The sequence below is a fragment of the Capricornis sumatraensis genome, chromosome 11 (assembly GCF_032405125.1).
Source record: "Capricornis sumatraensis isolate serow.1 chromosome 11, serow.2, whole genome shotgun sequence".
Classification (NCBI taxonomy): Eukaryota; Metazoa; Chordata; class Mammalia; order Artiodactyla; family Bovidae; genus Capricornis; species Capricornis sumatraensis.
Genome location: NC_091079.1, coordinates 77,748,949 through 77,768,613, shown reverse-complemented (window position 1 = coordinate 77,768,613; position 19,665 = coordinate 77,748,949). Strand labels below are relative to the sequence as shown.

Below are 19,665 nucleotides of genomic sequence, written 5' to 3'. Positions count from 1 at the left end.
AAAATATAAACATTATTTTAAATTATGTTATAATAAAAAAAAAAAACTGCCATGAATTGTTATCCCCAGAATTTGAACCTTAATAACAGGAGTTGTTCATTGCACATGATAATAAATAGCTTATCAGTAGATTTATTGAGTTCTTAATGAGAAATAACATGTTCTCTGTAAAGGAATAATTTTTTGAAAAGGAACATCCTCTGGACAACAAAAAAGGTGAAAAAGTGTAGTGTGTGTGTGTAATTTAAAAATAGCAACATGAAGACAGCTTGTGTGTATTTCTTTATTTTTAATAAATTATATATTCTTAAGAGAAAATTAGAATAAACATACTTAAAAGTTAATAAACTTTGAACAAGCATGGAATGATTTTGTCTGTTCAGAGAGAGGTTTCCAGAAAAACACAATGCAAAAGGAATTTAACCCCTTTTCCTAGTTTCTTCCTTCTGTGGATGCATCTGGTCAGCACCTGAGGGATAGGATTTCTTCTGAAAACAAGGAGGGGCTTTGTTTTTGTTTTAAACTTTTATTTTGTATTGTAGAATAGCTGATTAACAATCAATGTTGTGATAGTTTCCGGTGAACCGCAATTAGGGAGTTGGGGATGGACCTGTACACACTTTCGTATTTCAAATGGATAACCTACTGTATAGCACTTGGAACTCTGCTCAATGTTATGTGGCAGCCTGGATGGGAGGGGAGTTTGGGGGAGAATGGATGCATGAAGATGTATGGCTGAGAACAAGGAGTTTTTGACCATTCAGACCCACTGTATTGAAAACCATCTTCTGGGAGGAGACTTTGGGCGAAGCCTCCCTGAGCGCTTGTGGTCCTAGAACAGGGAAGCCCTCCATCCGTGATATAGACAGAGTTGCAAACACAGGGCCTCTGCCAGCCCCTTGTCTCTTCTGCCCCTTCGTCTACCTGGCCTTGCAGCCCCACAACACCCTTTCCGAGGAGTCTATACTTTTAAATTGACTCCCTGGAGAAGTTTAATGAGCCTCTTAGAATTTAAAAAAAAGAAAAAAAAGGCAAAACAAAGCAGTATAATGGAAACGGACAAGCTGAAAAAGGAATAGAGAGGTTAGTTCCCAGCCTGGTGCTGGGGGCTTTCATCAAGAAACCGCGATGGACATTGCACAGAGCTTTGGAAGGAGGAAAGAAAGAAATTAAAAACAGCTTCCCGTGATGAACTTGTATAATTTATTCCTCTGCAAAGCAGTAGGCACAATGTTTCATTTTCTTTCCCCTCCGCTCTTTTTTTTTTTTTTTTTCTCCTCTACCTAATTTCTGAGCATTCCCAGGCTAGGCAAGAATGAAAATTAAGCCTCCCCAACACAGGAGTCGTAATGAAAGTGCGGTACGCGCTCAGATTATTCATAAACTCGCAAGTTGTGTATTTTGGTGGAGATTTCCTCCCTTCTGCTCCTGATTGCTGATGAAGAATGGTGTTTTAATAGGCAGATGGTAAAGACAATTACAGTTAGGGGCTCAGCTGGGAGTTACATCAGTTTATTGCAAATTATTAGTTGATAAATGCTTTTGTTTACAAGCAGAGTCTAAAGCAGCTTTGTAATCAGTTTATCAACAGCAGGTGGAATCTTGACAGATTGCCTTTGGGGTGTAATGTCACCTGTAGGCTAGTTGTTTAAAATCTTGATGGTCAGGCAGCCAGACAGTCTGATAGCTACTTCATGGCACCATGGCAAGCTCCTGAAAAATCAGGGCACAGTCCACCTTTGACTAGAGCACAAAGCCCAGGGATGCTGAGAAGATTCCATGAGCAAATCTTTTCCTGTTGAAATCCCATAAAAACATCACACCTTTTTGCCTAAAACCTCAAATAGGATACCTGAGTTTCATGACCTTCAACATGTAAGTTCAGATTTTCTAGGCAGCGCTGTGTACTGTGCTAAGTTGCTTCAGTCCTGTCTGACTCTTTGTGACCCTATGGACTGTAGCCTGCCAGGCTTCTCTGTCCATGGGATTCTCTGGACAAGAATACTGGAGTGGGCTCCCAGGCCCTCCTCCAGGGGATCTTCTCGACCCAGGAATCAATCCCACGTCTCTTCCATTTCCTGCATTGGCAGGTGGGTTCTTCACCACTAGCACCACCTGGGAAGCCCCCAAGGCAATGCTGAGTGCCTTCTTATTAACTAAGCAAAACTTTCTGCACCTACACACTTCAGCAGAAACCTGGAACCGATCAGAGAAACACTGTTTACTTTTCTGAAAGGGACTTCCTGTGTTTCTTCAAAGGGAAAGGTAAGTAAGTATTTCAGTGGGCAACATTTTCTTACAGAAAAAAAAATAGAAGTTCTGTTGGGAGAATACACACCATGAGCCAAAAGACCTGGTGGGGATCTATTACAAGTTCGGGCCAGGGAATGCGCTCTGATAGGAGGGTAGTTTAGGAAACACACTTGTTTAACCAGGCTGGCTTTGATTTCATTGACTATAAAATGGGATGATAGTTTTTGCTATTTGTCACACAGATAATCCCTCTCGATTAATGAGGGTGTTCATGTTTCTTTATTCTGAGTTCTGTCAAACCAATGTTATCTGTTGAATTTATGCTAAATAATACAGCATATAATATTTAAAATGACAATTCACAGATGACGCTCTTAAGCCCACTTCCAAAATACTTGCTGAAAGAGGGTGCTTTCAATGTAGCATTTTTGCATAATGCATTGTTGTTGTTATTAAGTCACTAGGTCATGGCTGACTCTTTTGTGACCCCAGGAACTATAGCCCGCCAGGCTCTTCTGTCCATGGGATTTCCCAGGCAAGGATATTGGAGTGTGTTGTCATTTCTTTCTTCAGGGGATCTTCCTGACTCAAGGATCGAACCTACATCTCCTGCATTGGCAGGCAGATTCTTTACCACTGAGCCACCGGGGGAGCCTCATTACCAATACAGTATTTACTAGCTTGTTTGCATTGTTGTAAGGACACGGTTTATAAAACTGAGATGTTCAAAAATATATCCTTGGAAAGAGTCACTTGATTTAAGCCAATGAACAAACTCATGTCTATCTAATTTACTCTCACACTAACAAAGTAAATTTGGGGCTTAATTGAAACAAAACTACTCCAGTATTCTTGCCTGGAGAATCCCATGGACAGAGAAGCCTGGTGGGCTATAGTCCATGGGGTAGCAAAGAGTCAGACATGACTGAAGCAGCTTGCACAGCACAAAGTAGTCATTTTTGTTCGTACCGACTATTAATTTGTATGTTTTTATTTCCTGATTGACAAGCAAAACTTATCACGCTAATTGGAGACTAGCTCCTGAAGTCAGAATCAGGTTTCATAGCTGGAATTAAATATTTCATATCTTCTAAAATATTGACATAATCCAGGAAAGTCTTTGGAAATATGACTCCAGCTGATAAATTTTAAATCATATATAACATATGTGTAAAAGCAAAAATCTTTCTTCTCAATCTCAGAAATACTGTTAAGTACGTCTATTCATTTATCTCCCTGCCTTCTTTCTAATTGTATCTGAGATTCTCAATTAACATCCCAAAATCACAGAATAGAGTAAATCTTACTTAAACTGACCATATAACTCAGTAAAGTTTGTAAGTTTAATGTTGGGTTGACACAAGCCTACTTATAAATATTTGGGAGAAAAGCAGAGTGTGAGGTTTTCTTCTCACATCAACATTCAGTACACAGTATTCCGTTCCCAACTTGCCAGTTCTTTAGCAATTAAATGTTCTATTGACATCACAGGAAAGGCTGAAGAATGAAAAGCCTTGCTATCTTAAATTGTAAATTGTGTTTTAATATAAACCTCATAAAAAGTTGGTTTCTTTGTTTTCTATAATCAAGTTAATGAAGGATGAATCGTGCGTTTGGCAAGTGATTCTGCCATGTGTCCATCCCTCTTGGTTGCAAAAGGCAAAGAAGAATTAAAAACGAAATCCCTTGTCTTCTTTGGCACCCCCTGAACCAAAGGCACACACACTCTAGAGTTGCTGGTCAACTCTGATTTTTTTCCTCCTCTCAGGAACTGCTAGGATGTTCTATAAAAAGATGTCGGGAAAGCCAGCATGGGAAAGTTAAATGCCCCAAAATGCCCTGCATTGCCTATAAGTACAAATGAAAAATGTTAAAGATTATTTAAAAACAGGAAAGACCTTTTGCAAAATGCTTTTGATTTATTGCTGTGTATGATTCAGATCTTTATCAATTATCCTCACTCTATTTTATTCAAAAACTATTGTAGACGATGACTTGGCATGTTGCTGCATACGGAAAAAAGGCATTAATCAACTCTAAATAAACAAGTGCAGAGATCTATCTAACAACTATGAAGTAGTTAATGCATTTTAAAGCAATTTTATTCTAGAAAGGAGGTCTAAAAGAGTGGTGCTTAATTATCTGGACTCCTCTGTGCTGGGCTCCCTTTTGATTGTATTAATGAAGCAGCTGGCCCATTGTTTCCCTTTAATTCCTCTATTGTTTTAAGAATATGTCACAGCTCTTTATTCTTTTATCAGGTGCTGTGCAGGAGGACCCACACAATACCTTATATTGCTACTGTATTTGCCAATGCACAAAGAAACCTCCACAGCGGTTTGCAAAGAAGGGGCTCACATAATTTATAAGTTCTGTTCCTCGCACTGCTCCACTGTCAAGAATTTCAACAGTATTGGATTAGAATTCATTATAAAATTGGTATTAAACATCCTGGCTACATATAGATATATGTACTGTGTGAATGTCCCTACCTTGAGATCTAGGTAGTAACACCTGCGATGTTGAAATGGGACAGTTATTTAGCTTTGGAGGAATTATTCTGCCCAATCCCTTCCTAGTTGTGACAAGACTAAATTTCATAAGTGGGCATCATGTTGGATTTTCAAATTATTTAGGTAAAAAAGAAGTTAATGGACAAACAAGTATCCTTGTTTCTTCTGCTTCTACAAACAATGTGTGTGTGTGTGTGTGTGTGTGTGTGTGTGTGTGTGTGTTCAACAGCCCATTTATTCCCCCAGAGAATGGATTTATGCTAGTGTGCCTAAAGAGGATCATGGTTTACTCTATGCTGTTGCTGCTAAGTCACTTCAGTCACATCTGACTCTGTGTGACCCCCTAGACGGCAGCCCACCAGGCTCCTCCATCCATGGGAGGGATTCTCCAGGCAAGAACACTGGAGTGGTTTGCCATTTCCTTCTCCAATCATGAAAGTGAAAAGTCACAGAGAAGTTGCTCAGTCGTGTCCGACTCTTCGCGGCCCCATGGACTGCAGCCCACCAGGCTCCTCCGTCCATGGGATTTTCCAGGCAAGAGTGCTGGAGTGGGGTGCCATCGCCTTCTCCAGGTTTACTCTATAGAGCAATATATAATCTTTCTTCATTGAACTCTGATCACTTGACCACCTTCTTGTATTTCAAACACGTGAAGGAAACAGACTTTTAGGTTAATGTGGAAATATCACTGTACATCTTAAGGAATCAAAATGCTGTAGGAATTTAGTATATAATATATTTTATACCAAAGCTATTTTAAAATGCTGGTTCATTTATGTGTAATTACCTTTTCTCTAAATTTCCATGAAAATCACACACACACACACAAAATCACCCACAGTAAAAAATGTCAAAGGTCTGATTCACATAGACTTTCTTTTTTTACATACATAAGTTTTTCTTCGTCTTTTCCCCTGTCAGATTTTTGGAGACTGTTTCATTGATTTTTCCCCTTAGTGTTCCGAGTCCAATAAAGAGAAGTAAACTTTAATGACTTAATGCTGTGTAGTAAAAGTTACTAATTTCAACTTTTAAAATATCCTTAGAAAATCCATTAGAATAAATTAGTATTGAAAACCACTGATTTCCTTGTGTATTGTTAGGTGAGTGTGTTTGGGTTTGGGGTTTTTTTAAGCTCAAAATAAACTTCCAAACTGGCATCTCTATCTAATTGCTTGAGGCTCCTTATCCTTATACATACTGAGGCAGACTAATATTAATACAGAATCTAAATGTGATTTAATTGGTTCAGTTTGCTGTATATTTTCATGCTAAGATTAGGTCCATATCTTGATGAGCCCAGATGTAGTTGTGCTCAAGGTTTACAGCTTCACATTGCTTGCATTTCCTTATTTTTACAAAGCAAGGGTCTATCAATCACACAGATAAATTAGAAAGACACATGTATAGACATAACACATGGAAAAGATTTTTCAGCCTGCTATGTAATTATTAACCTGATTTTTACCATTGTAAGGAAGCATGAATTGCAGATAGCATGGAGTAAGTTAAATGCTTTTATACTGGATACATTTTGCTTATACAGAACTCTATAGGTATGGTTGAACAATATAATTGAAGCTTTGTCAGCTCTGTAACCTAGCAACAGATAATACTGTTAGGTTACTGAATTGCTCCTGGTTGACAAGTAGGGAGTATTTTTGTGTTTATCATGTTTGCTAATGATGGGATCCTTTCCAAAAGGCTTGTCTTAATCTTAATTAGAGTTTATCAACAGAGGTCTGCCTGACATTGTGCAGACACTGATTTCATAAATAATAAAAAGTGCAAGTGAAAAATTTGGCAGGATGGGGAGATATTTAAGGCCACCGCTTCTAGGAAGAGGAGCGTGAATTTCCAAAATATAATCGAGTTTGAACTGTGACTTTATTCTTTATTATCAAAACTTGTAGTACACTTCACTGCAGCTTTGACAGCAATTATTAGAAGAATTTATAAGCTTCCTGTTAGGAACCGTATCTGTTTGTACAAGAATTTTGATCATAAACATTACTTAGAACAGCGAGTACATGGTTTTTCAAGAACATCAAGGTCTGGGTAGTTATTACTTTCTATGGAACCTAGAATGTATTTGCCCTTTATTTGTGAAGGGAGTGGTGTGTGGGTGTGGAGACTGAGGAGAGTGACTGCATTGGCAGCACTAGAGGCAAGCAGAGAATCCTAAAATAATCTTTCTGTTTGGTAGAATCAAGGAGGGTATCAGCTGCTTTAGTGCCTGATGTCATTTGATAAAGACTTCATGGCCGGGTAGTAGGAATTTGATCTTTTTTTTTTTTGCTCTGGTTTGCATAATATGATCTTTCAGTTTTTTTTCTTTGCAATGTTATTAATCATTTCTAATAATAAGTTACACAGCTTCCAAATAATAAAGAGTTAAACATTGTAAAGCTGAATACAATTCACAAATTACCTAAATTCCTAACTGGTTTATGCAGTTGAAGGGTGATACCAAGTCATTACCTTCTTTATCCACTTTTCTACACCTTTTCACTCATCATGCCCATATTTTTCAAATATTATTCAAAGCTATTTTCAGTTGTCATTTTCTGAGTTTCAGAGTAGACATCTCTCTATTGAACTGTTTGAACAAGTCTATGAAATATTTGATTATCAAGAGAGACTTTTTTGTTCCTAGAGTTCCACTCTTTCTACTCTATACAAACTGCGAATAGTTTACCCTTATGCCAGTGATCCTTAACTCTAGAAGCATAGGAAGCCTTTCAGGGAGCTTCTGAAAAATAATGAAGCCCGGACCTCACTCTTAGTGATTCTGATTTGATTGATCTGGGGCAGGACCCAGGAACCAGTGTTGATGAAGAGTTCCCAGGTGAATGTACTGTGCAGTCATGGTTATAAAGAATTTTGATGCCTTTTAGTATCCAACTCAACTTGGGCAAATGCTATATCCATATTTAATAGGTGTGAAATATTTACACTAGCACTCAGCAAATAGTAAGTACTAAGTGTAAGCTCTTTGTTATGATAGAAGATAACCTGGCATTACTTCCACATCACAAAGATGAACATTATTTTCCATATTGTGGTTATACATTTTAAAGCTATGTCTTGCTGCTGCTGCTGCTGCTAAGTCACTTCAGTCGTATTTGACTCTGTGCGACCCCATAGACAGCAGCCCACCAGGCTCCCCCGTCCCTGGGATTCTCCAGGCAAGAACACTGAAGTGGGTTGCCATTTCCTTCTCCAATGCATGAAAATGAAAAGTGAAAGTGAAGTCGCTCAGTCCTGTCCGACTCTTAGCGACCCCATGGACTGCAGCCCACCAGGCTCCTCCATCCATGGGATTTTCGAGGCAAGAGTACTGGAGTGGGGTGCCATTGCCTTCACCATGTAAATCTTCTTGACGTGCATGCTAAGTCACTTCAGTCGTGTCCGACTCTTTGCGACCCCATGGACTATAGCCCACTGGGCTCCTCTGTCCATGGGGTTCTCCAGGCAAGAATACTGGAGTGGTTTGCTGTGCCCTCCTCCAAGAGATCTTCCTGATCCAGGGATTGAACCTGTGTCTCATGTCTGCCACATCACCAGGCAAGTTTTTTTTACCACTCACGCCACCTGATAAGGGCATGAACTATCTTATTTCTGATTCAGAGACGTATCAGTGATTCTGAATAGTCAAGGTAAGGTACAAGGTAGTTACTTAGTGAACATCAGATAGCACTGTGACTTGTGACACCTAGCATTTCATCCAGAATCTAGAGCCCAACTGCCTTGTTCAAAATCCCATCTCCCATATCTTCTTTTCTTCCACATCCCGTCTAGCTGTGTGCTCTTCAACAGCTTATGTAAAATTCCAGCTTCATGATCCCACAGTAAAATGGGAATAAACAAAAGTCACCTTACTGCTTTCTCGGGAGAAATTAAGATAATGGATGCAAAGCACAGTGTCAGTGCAGAACACATAGTAACCACTTAATATATGTGTGATTATTCCTATTATTAGCACTTTGGTCACAGAAGCATAAAAAGTTGCTCACAACTTGATGATAATAATCTAGGGGTACCTAGCTAAAGACTGTCAGGTTATAGATATAGCTAAAGGGCTTCTACAAGACCACACAATAACTAATAAAGTCAGGACTAGAACTAAATTTTCTCATCCACAAGTCAAGCACTCTTCCTAGTTCATTTTTGTGCTGAGGACAAATAAATTTTCAGTGATTTTGGGTGCAAGCAATACCTCATTATTAGCATATAACCCCTTAGACCAGGATCATTTATTCTTGAATTACTGTGAAAAGAAAGTTGTAAAAATTTTATCAAGTAAACATATATGATATTTCCATACATGCACCCAACTTACAGTCATGCTGAGTTGCTCAATTGTGTCCAACTCTTTGTAATCCCATGGATAGTAGCCCGCCAGGCTCCTCTGTCCATGGGATTATCCCAGTAAGAATGCTGGAATGGGTTGCCATTTCCTCCTCCAGGAGATCTTCCTGACCCAGGGATCCAACCTGTATCTCCTGTGGCTCCTGAATTGGCAGGCAGAATCTTTACCACTGAGCCACCTGGGAAGCCCAACACTTTTACATAATTTTATTGGTGTTTATATCAATATACCATTCATGTAGATTAGTATGTAGAAAATCCTCTTGGTTTAAATCTGGAGACATTAAACATACCACCGCATTTGAAAGCTACAGAAAACATCTGTTTAGATTCCTTAAATTTCACATCCATAGACAGTTGACAGGAACACTAAACACAGACAGAAACACAAATCAACAAAGTCACCAGGAGCTGAAACACTCAGAAGTTTCAGATCTAACAAGCATCTAAAGTTCATTCAAATGAAAATAGTTAATGTGGTCAAAGAAAGTAAACTGCATCTCAGTAGAAACTTCATTCTGCTAGTCTTAGCTGTCAGTTCCTGCCGCTCAGTTGTGTCCAACTCTTTGTGACCCTATGGACCTTAACCCTCCAGGCCCCTCTGTCCATTCGATTCTCCAGACAAGAATACTGGAGTGGGTAGCCATGCCCTCTTCCAGGGGATCTTCCTGACCCAGAGATCGAACCCAGGCCTCTCGTGTCTCCTGCATTGTCAAGCGAATCCTTTATCACTGTGCCACCAGTAGTTAAAGTAGCTTCATTAGGAAAACTGAAGGAAGAAGGCCTCATTCTTGTTTGGCCTTTGCTGTTGTTGTTGTTCAGTTGCTAAGTCATGTCTGACTGTATGCGACCCCATGGACTATGGCCATGCCAGGCTCCTCTGTCCTTCACTGTCTCCCAGAGTTTGCTCAAATTCATGTCCATTGAATTTGTGATGCTATTTAACCATCTCATCCTCTGCTGCCCCCTCTCCTTTTGCCTTCAATCTTTCCCAGAATCAGGATCTTTTCCAGTGAGTCGGCTCTTCACATCAGGTGGCCAAAGTATTGGAGTTTCAGCTGAAGATGTTGGTTTGATCTCCTCGCTGTCCAAGGGAATCTGCCCATTGAACAATAGTTTCTCACTCCTGCTGCCTTAGCCCCTGGCAACCACCATCCTACTTTCTGTCTCTGTCTTTGCATACCCTGAGTACCTCATATCAGTGGAATCATGCAGTATTTGTCCTTTGGGGACTGTCTTATTTTATTTATAACAAGGTCTTCAAGGCTCATCTGTGTTGTAGCATTGCCAGCTTTTTAAAGGCTGAATAATATTCCACTGTATGTATATATTACATTTTGCTTATCCGTTCTTCTGTCAGTGGACCGTGGGTTGCTTCCATGTTTTAGGTATTTTTAATAATGCTGCTTTGAACATGGGTGTGCAAATATCTCTTTGAGACTCGGTGTTCAATTCTTTTGAGTATATACCCAGAAGTATAAATGCTGGATCATAGGTAATTTTATTTTTAATTTTTTGAGGAACTGTCATACTCTTTTCCAGGGTGGTTCTCCCATTTTAAACCCCCATCACTAATGCACAAGGGTTCTAATTTCTGTACATCCTTGCCAGTGCTTGTTTTCTGGTGGTTTTGTTTGTTTGTTTGGGGGTTTTGGTTTGTTTTCTTTGTGTGTTCTTGTTTATGTTTTGGTAGTGGTGGTCTCATTTTAAAACCAAATGTAATACCCTGTGATTTGTTTTCACTGAACATGAGGGCAATCAGTAAAGACATCAAAAAACCTAAATATCAACATGATTTATCATTTTCATGCACTTCGATTGTTTCCTAATCAAGATGAATACTACTGCCCTCCATTGAATTGTAAATGAGAGTTGGCTGTATTTACCCTAGCTCTAAAAACAGTAGGGTAGGAAACTGGTTCTCCTGTCTCCTCGGCCCCATGTAGATTGCTAGAAACTATGTTAGTTTCTAACTGCTCAAGATATGGTATGTGATCCATAAATGATGCAGCCTTAATCTTTTTTTCTGAAATGAGTTAGTTTTCTCCCATGGAGCACAGACACATGTACTCACTGAATTCATAGGTTTGTGTTTTCTTTCCTGTGAGATTTCTTTTCTTGGACTTAGCAGGGCAGTGAGATATGAGAAAAACAGACCCACCCAAACCAAACCAAAAGTAATAATGGTTAACAATTATATAGCACTGGCTTCCCTGGTGGCTCAGAGGTTAAAGTGTCTGCCTCCAATGCGGGAGACCCAGGTTCGATCCCTGGGTTGGGAAGATCCCCTGGAGAAGGAAATGGCAATCCACTCCAGTATTCTTGCCTGGAGAATCCCATGGATGGAGAAGCGTAGTAGGTTACAGTCCACGGGGTCGCAAAGAGTCGGACACAACTGAGCAACTTCACCTTACTGAAAAGCTATGACCAACCTAAACAGTATATTAAAAAGCAGAGACATTACTTTGCCAACAAAAGTCCTTTTAGTCAGAGCTATGGTTTTTCCAGTAGTCACGTATGGATGTGAGAGTTGGACTATAAAGAAAGCTGAGCACCAAAGAATAGATGCTTTTGAACTGTGGTGTTGGAGAAGACTCTTGAGAGTCCTTTGGACTGCAAGGATATCCAACCAATCCATCCTAAAGGAAATCAGTCCTGAATATTCATCAGAAGGACTGATGCTGAAACTGAAACTCCAATACTTTGGCCACCTGATGTGAAGAACTGACTCTTTGGAAAAGACCCTGATACTGGGAAAGATTGAAGGTGGGAGGAGAAGGTGATGACAGAGGATGAGATGGTTGGATGGCATGACTGACCCAATGGACATGAGTTTGAGTAAGCTCTGGGAGTTGGTGGTGGACAGGGAAGCCTGGCTGCAGTCCATGGGGTCACAAAGAATCAGATACGACTGAGCGACTTAACTGAACTGAACTGATGGCAGGTGCTGTTCTTAAGCTTCCACCTGTACTACCTGATTTAATCCTCATGATAATACCTTGAGTTCAGTATTATTATCATCATTTCCATTTTTAATTTTGAGGAAACTGATAGAATGCTTAGGTGACAAGTTCAAAGTCACAGAGTTAGCAAGTGGCAGAGCCAAGCCTTGCACACCAGGAGTCTGGTTCCAGTGTCCATACTTCCTCCAGATGGGATTATATCTTCACTAGTAGTCACACTTAGAATATTTTATTTGAATCAATAAAACTGTGTTACAGTACTTGGGATATCTCTCCATATAAGTGGCTTCCTCAAGTTGTATGCTCTAAACTCATCATCTAAAAAATTTGTCCAAGCTCTTTCCAAGAACCAACCCTTGGCTTTTGTGACACTATTTTTTTGGTTCCCCCTCACCTTTCCAAATAAATGTTTTCTGTGTCTTTAAATGATTGCATCTCTTCTACCCACATCTTAAATGTTTAGATTCTCCAAGTTTCAATCTTCATTCTTTTTCTTTTCATGTATATTACCACACCAATTCAAAGAACACCCATAGTTATTTAGAATGTGTTGATGAATTCCAAATTTTTTTTTTCTCTAGCCTTATTCTTCCCCTAGGTCCAGTTGCCTCCTAGATACATCTGCCAAAAAGCCACTCAGGTACCTCAAACTCTGCCATTTCAAAGCCGAATTTCATTTCCATCCATACACATACACACATACATACAACATACACGCACATACATGCACACTTGGGCTATGGAGGTGGACGGACAGAAATCTAAATCATGATTCTGCAAAGGGAAATAGCTTTGAGAAAGTGAGTTAACCTCTCCAAGCTTCAGTTTTTTCAGCTCTTAAATGAGGATACTATCATTCACCTCAGAGGACTCAGCAGGATTAAAATAGATGAGAAATACATCAACTACCTAGTCTGTCAGGCCCAAAGAAACGATTCCTAATTCGTACCAATGGTATGTTATTGTCTACATAATACTGCTTGTTAGTATACCAGCTTTACTGTGTTGCTAATGGGATTACCATCATCCGGTTTCCCAAACCAGAAACGTCTGTGTCATTTTCAACAGTTTCCTTTTTCTTGTCCATCTCACGAAATCACCCCAGTCCTCTCTCAGCCATGTCTCTGCAAACTGGCCCTTTTCTACCTCACAATTTACACTTCTTACAACTGAAATAAGTACAACAGCCTCCTAATAGCCTTGAGGTAACATTTCCTACCCCTTCAGTTTATTCTCCTCATGACCCTCAGATCTATATTCTGAGGGGGAAAAGCTCAGGTCAAAAATCTGTTCATTCATTCACTGAAAAAAAAAAAAGTGCACACCATCTCCCCACCATGAGCTAGACACAACTGTTTTTATGTTACATCAAAACTGTCTCACCCTCTTCTAAACTGTTTGTGGGTGGAAGCCCTGATTTGTAATGTTTCCAATTCAGACAGCAAATGCTACAGCTCTCACGGTGGATAGTATCAAGTTACCAACTTGACATCAACAGCACACAAAACTCCTGACAGTGAACCATCCCACCCTGTGATCCAGAACAGGCTGGTTCCGGCACCCCACTTCCCATAATCCACCTGTTTCCTCCCTCAGGCTCCAAGCTCCAGGTTTGCCAGCCCCTGAGCACTTTTCACTTTAATGCATTGGAGAAGAAAATGGCAACCCACTCCAGTGTTCCTGCCTGGAGAATCTCAGGGACGGCGGTGCCTGGTGGGCTGCCGTCCATGGGGTCGCACAGAGTTGGACACAACTGAAGCGACTTAGCAGCAGCAGCAGAGGCTCTTCCATAACCCTGCCCTCACACCCATGTACCTTTCTCTGCCAGTAATGATGCCAGGTCCCCCCAAAACACTTCAGCTAGTTTACCTCTATTTTTCTTGAGTTAATAAAAAAAAGAAAGAAAGAAAAAGGTCATCTAGGGTGCCTTGCCTGACTCCCCCTAGAAGTCTCAGCTACTCACCTATCTCACGTTTTCTTTAGCACTAGGGCATGACACCAGCACGTACTATTATAATTCGTTTATATGTGTGCGTTCAGTTTGTATGTAAGTTGTGTGTGAAGCCAAAGCACCCGGCCTGGCACACAGTGGGGAGTTCAGTGATTACTGAACTGAATGATTCATTTGAAAGACTAAATCCTAAAACAGCTGACTTTCTCATCAAACCTGCAAAGGACATTCTCAGTCCAATTTAGCCTTTTAAAATGACATGCACTGATGAAACCATAATATAAAATGGTAAAGACAATAAAATATGAAATATTACTGAACATGTCCAAAAACATGTATTACCGCTGCCAGGCTGCCTAATAATGTAGAAAAATGATTTTTTGTTTATTTTTTGGAGAAGTTTTTCTACATGTTTCTTTATTCTTTTTTTTTTTTAATTGGAAGATAATAGCTTTACAATGTTGTGTTGGTTTCTGCTGTCCAACAATGTGAATCAGCTATAGGTATACATATATCTCCTCCCTCTTGCACTTAATAATTTGTGAATTTTATTTTATTTTATTTTATTGACTGGATCTTTTGAGTTCAAAGTTTGAGCAAAAGTATTCGGAGTCATCTTGCTATGGAGCTCACTGCTGTGATAAAGATAAGCTGAGTGCTACCTTCTCTAAACTATTGATTTCTCCTGGGTACCTGAATTCACAACTTTTCCTTTGTAAAACATAGCCATAGCTAGATTTACCAACAATATAAATTTATCAAAAATGGGAAACTATTACCAGTAATATAAGTTATGCAGTTCAACGCTGAAATCCCGTGACTCCAAAAGACCAGGCTAAGACACTGAACTGCAGTGCCTGCCTCTGCCCTCCCCACCTCTCTATTACATGGACTCACTTAATAAGCGGTTTCCAAGAGGAAAGATAAGGTGCAGATGATTACCTTGTCTAGAGCCATGAATAGCTGGGATCTGTACGCACATCAGAGAAGGCAGAGCAGCCAAATGCAGAAGCCTCCCATGTGAGAAAGGTGTCACCAGCAGAAACAGCACCGACTTACGGCTTTCCACTAATTCCAGCATCGAATTCCACGATGATGCCATTTAGCTTCTGCATTTGTAAATCAATCAATCAATACCAAAGTGAATCTGTTTTACAACTTTGGCAAATTTGTATTCTTTCAGATATGTTAGAGCCAGAGTGGAAAAACAAAAAGTGGTTGTTTTCTAGTCCTTTAGTAAATGTGTGTTTTCCTTGGAAATTTTCACATAAATTTGAGGTCGGTAATTTTAGCTTTATTTTTTCACAAATATACTGTCACAAATGGTGTCTTGTTTGCTTGCCTTTAACATTTAATCAGCTGCTTTAATTAGCTGTCCCAGGTCTCTCTAAAATGATGTCCTGAATCTTCTAGTCAACTGTGCTGTATCATATGCTGTTGTTATCTTTTCCACCCGATTTTTACCACAAGTTGTTTAAAAACTATGATCTCTTTGAGGGTGGAAAAAATGAAGTGCAGTTGAAAAGGCAGTTACTCTGAAAGATAAACAGAGCAATATTACTTATCAGAAAGGATACAATTTTTGCTTGCTTAATGAGTACAATATATAGCCTTGCAATATATACACAATGAGAAAAAAAGCTTTATAACATATCAACTATGCCATATTATTTCAGGCATAACTGTATAGGATACGTATCTAGGCCTGAGAGTGTAGATAACAAAATATAAGTGCTTTGCCTGTCTAAACATGTTAAATAAATGAGCATTTGCTATCGCATTCCAATACATTAGAAGATGTACTTGCATAGTTAATTTTCTTTTTAATGCACCACACGTGATCATTTGAAGTGCCGAGCCAGAGTCTATCTTAGTGTTTGAAGAAAGGGTTCTTTTCATTTAAACAAATCTTTATTTAAATAAGCCTTTTTGAAAAGGATCTTTGGTGTATCTTCTTTTCAGGAAGTTCAGTCAGGGTAAAGGGAGATAAAGAAGCTGTATTATAAGAAATATTATAAAAATAAAGATCACTCAGCATTCGCCCCTCCGAAAAAAAAAAAAAAAAAAAGGAAGCCGACTTATGCAGAGAACAAAACTAACTGGAATTTCATTTAAACTTGCTAAATTTTAGGAACTTTGTTTACTTGCTTTGTAGTTTTAGGTATCATATATATATATATACACACACACACACATATAGATATCCAGTATCAGTATCTGATATATCATTGTCTGGGAAAGAGAGAGAAAGAGGAGTAAGGTATAGGGAAAGTAACTTCCAAGGCTCACTTGGAATACATTTTGTGGTTGGATCCCTACCATGCTTGTTCTTAGGCAGTATATACCATGTGATAGCACGGTTCATGATTAAGTTAAGCACCAGAAGGCAAAAAGTTGTCAACGTTTTGACAAAACTCTGTACAGATTATGTCTATACTTGGTCCTTAGTCTTCTCTACTGTTGATCACTGAACAGTACATTTAATGCAAGAAATATAATTTTCCACACAGGAGGTATGAAAATTCATAAAAGGAAACCTCACTAAAATGGAGTAAGGAAGTCAGATGCAGGAGCTGACAAGTACCACTTAACTTCAATACAGAGCCCAACAGGAAGAGATGGATTTTGTATCTCCATCAGGAAGAAAGCATTTCTTGTCACCTGACAACAGCTGAGCCAATGAAAGTCTGTAAAAGCAGCTCAGCCAATGAAAAGCCACTATATTTCAAACTTCCAGTTTCCAATGGACTTTTGGTTTATCATAGCTCTCCAACTTCCCCTTCTCTATAAAAAGTTTCCTCTCTTTTGTTTTACCAGACTCTCATGTGGTTTGCCATAGTTGCCTGTCCCGAATTGCAGTTCTTTGCTGTTATAAACCCATGTCGCTGGTAAAATAACTGGCTGTTTTATTGTTTTAAGTGAACAAAGGGAAGAGGAGGGCAGCTGTTGTCTTGATCCAACACTCCACCCAGTAGAAACTGATGTGAAAAACATGAGAAGGTGCGGTTGACATCAATCCAATGGACAGCAGGCTGGAGCATTCTATGTCAATTCTATCTTTCTCTTCCTTTTTTTCTCTTAATAGGGGGTCAGCTTTGGTGCACGACTACGAAGGCCATCTCTGAGGGTGAAGAGCTAATTGCCTTTGTGGTGGATTTTGACTCAAGGCTACAAGCTGCCAGTCAGATGACTCTTACAGAAGGGATGTACCCGGCGCGCCTGCTGGACTCAATTCAGCTGCTTCCTCAGCAAGCTGCCATGGCTTCTATTTTGCCCACAGCTATTGTCAATAGTAAGTGTTGAGTGCAGTAGCCCAGTACAATAGCTTTGTAGTGGTGATGGGTATTTATGGGAGAGAAAAAAATAATGTCTACTGACAGGCAACCAGGGACAGAGTTTTCCTCCAGTGCTGTGATTTTATTTGATCTTCTCTCCAACTTTAACTCTGTGTGTGTGTGGGTGTGTGTGTGTGATCACTTCTCATGGGAATATAAAAAGAACTTAAGTTCATTCATTTCACGCTGGATTCCTGAATGTCACAAACGAAAATCTGATATTCTATACTAAGCAATGTTCAAGGCTATTTAGCTATAAGAAGCCCAACATCTTTCACTGATGCTTCTACGGTAGAATAATTTTGGTATTAAGAGCCAGAGAGTTAAAACATAAGAAAAAGGAAACAAAATCAAATTTGATTAGATATACTGCTGCTGCTGCTGCTGCTGCTGCTGCTGCTAAGTCGCTTCAGTCGTGTCCAACTCTGTGCGACCCCATAGACGGCAGCCCACCAGGCTCCCCTGTCCCTGGGATTCTCCAGGCAAGAACACTGGAGTGGGTTTCCATTTCCTTCTGCAATGCATGAAAGTGAAAAGCAAAAGTCCTCAGGCTCCTTCGTCCATGGGATTTTCCAGGCAAGAGTACTGGGGTGGGTTGCCACTGCCGTCTCTGGATTAGATATACTAATGAAAGGGAAATGTAGGCTAGATAAATCAAGATACCATCTAATATAAAACATTAAAAAGAGAAAGAAAAATACTTCTTAGAGTCCTTTATATGCAAAATTTTAAAATATGCCCTGGAAAATCTGTCTTTGTGATTATATTTTGTTAAAAGGGCTTTTGAACTTAGTTTGTATTTCTTGAACACATAGTGACACCTGATATGACATAAAATCAGTGATTCAGGAGTCCCAAGATCTGAGTTCTAGAGTCCACTCCGCTTTTATCTGTCTCTGAGAGAAAACATGAGTACCAGTTAACATCTTAAGAGGAGAACAGAAGCTGAAGCCAGTAGGCAAGTGAAATATTGCCTTGAGTCAAAAATGTCATTGAAAATGCCTGAGACTTTGAATAATGCAGAAAATTCTAGAGACTACAGCCATGTCTCAATATTTTTTGTATATACACACAACAGTAATTATGTTCTTGCTGTAACTGCATCCTCCAGAATAAAGAACTTCTCATGTGTATCTGGAATTATTCTGCAGGCAACCACTGGATTCAGTGCACCCAACCCAAGTCAGTATTTTTAGATTTCCTTAGTATAAATGTAGTTATCTTCTTTATTGGACCTTTACTTTGGATAGTGAGGAACCTGATGTAACTTGAATTTGAGACCAAATGATTTTGTTACCAGGTATCCTGTACATACATACTAAGTCATTTCAGTCGTGTCAGACCCTTTGCCACCCTATGAACTGGAGCCCACCAGGCTCCTCTGTCCATGGGGATTCTTTAGGCAAGAATACTGGAGTGGGTTGCCATGGCTTCCTCCAGGGGATCTTCCTGACTCAGGGATCAAACCTGTGTCTCCTGTGGCTTGGGCAGTGCAAATCGATTCTTTACTGCTGAGTCACCGGGGAAGCCCACCAGGTATCCTAGGGGCACCTTATATTATTGTGACGCTTCAGTGTATGAATGTTCATTCTAATTATATTTGAGATTATGCTTTTTTTTGCTTTCTGTAGCAAGATAATGTTAATCTCAAATAAATCAACATAGATACATACAGGCTTTTGTTCTCATTCTTTAATTAGCTAATCAGTTAAAGTCATCCTTCATAAATAGCCACTTTATTAAATATTGTGGCCCTCTGAAGTGTAAATGTAACTAACTTGGGTGGGAAGGGTTAAATAATAAACAGTAGCCAGATAGTTTTAATTTTGTAGTTAGATTGTATTTGGAAATTCTGTATTGTTACCTACCTATTCCTTACTTCTCGTTCACTAGAATTTGGTCCTTAATTTTCTCCTTATCTCCTTCAACAGGATCTCTTGAGCTGTCTCCTTCACTATCATGGTTTTCCACCACCCACTATACATTGACAGTTTATAAATCACAAGTCCAGCTGTGTCTGGCAAGTTTCAGACCTCTGTTGCCATCTTTGCAATGTTCATCTCTCTTTCTCACAGAAATATCCACTTGCACGCATCTAATGTGACCATGTACCCCAGTGTGGCTGGATTTGTCCCCTCTGATCCATGCCCCCTTTCACTATAAAGGTGCCAAGTTTACACAATACAGTATGAGACTTGGTCACTATATATGCGCTAGCCTGAATCCATCACCCAGCTGTCTTCTATTCCCTGTAGAGATGAATGAACCATCACTTAACA

The 19,665-nt window shown here is 39.5% G+C and overlaps 1 protein-coding gene and 1 non-coding gene across 2 annotated transcripts in view; both read left to right on the top strand.

Annotated features, from left to right (window-relative positions):
- ZFPM2 (zinc finger protein, FOG family member 2) overlaps positions 1-19,665 on the top strand; it is a 397,773-nt gene that overhangs the window by 369,860 nt on the left and 8,248 nt on the right. The window contains exon 4 of the mRNA XM_068983740.1: positions 17,137-17,343. Coding sequence (XP_068839841.1) covers positions 17,137-17,343 — 207 coding nt within the window. The remainder of the gene's footprint in view (positions 1-17,136; positions 17,344-19,665) is intronic.
- Positions 11,348-11,419, top strand: TRNAW-CCA (transfer RNA tryptophan (anticodon CCA)). The gene has a single exon. It is a non-coding gene; the product is annotated as a tRNA-Trp (tRNA).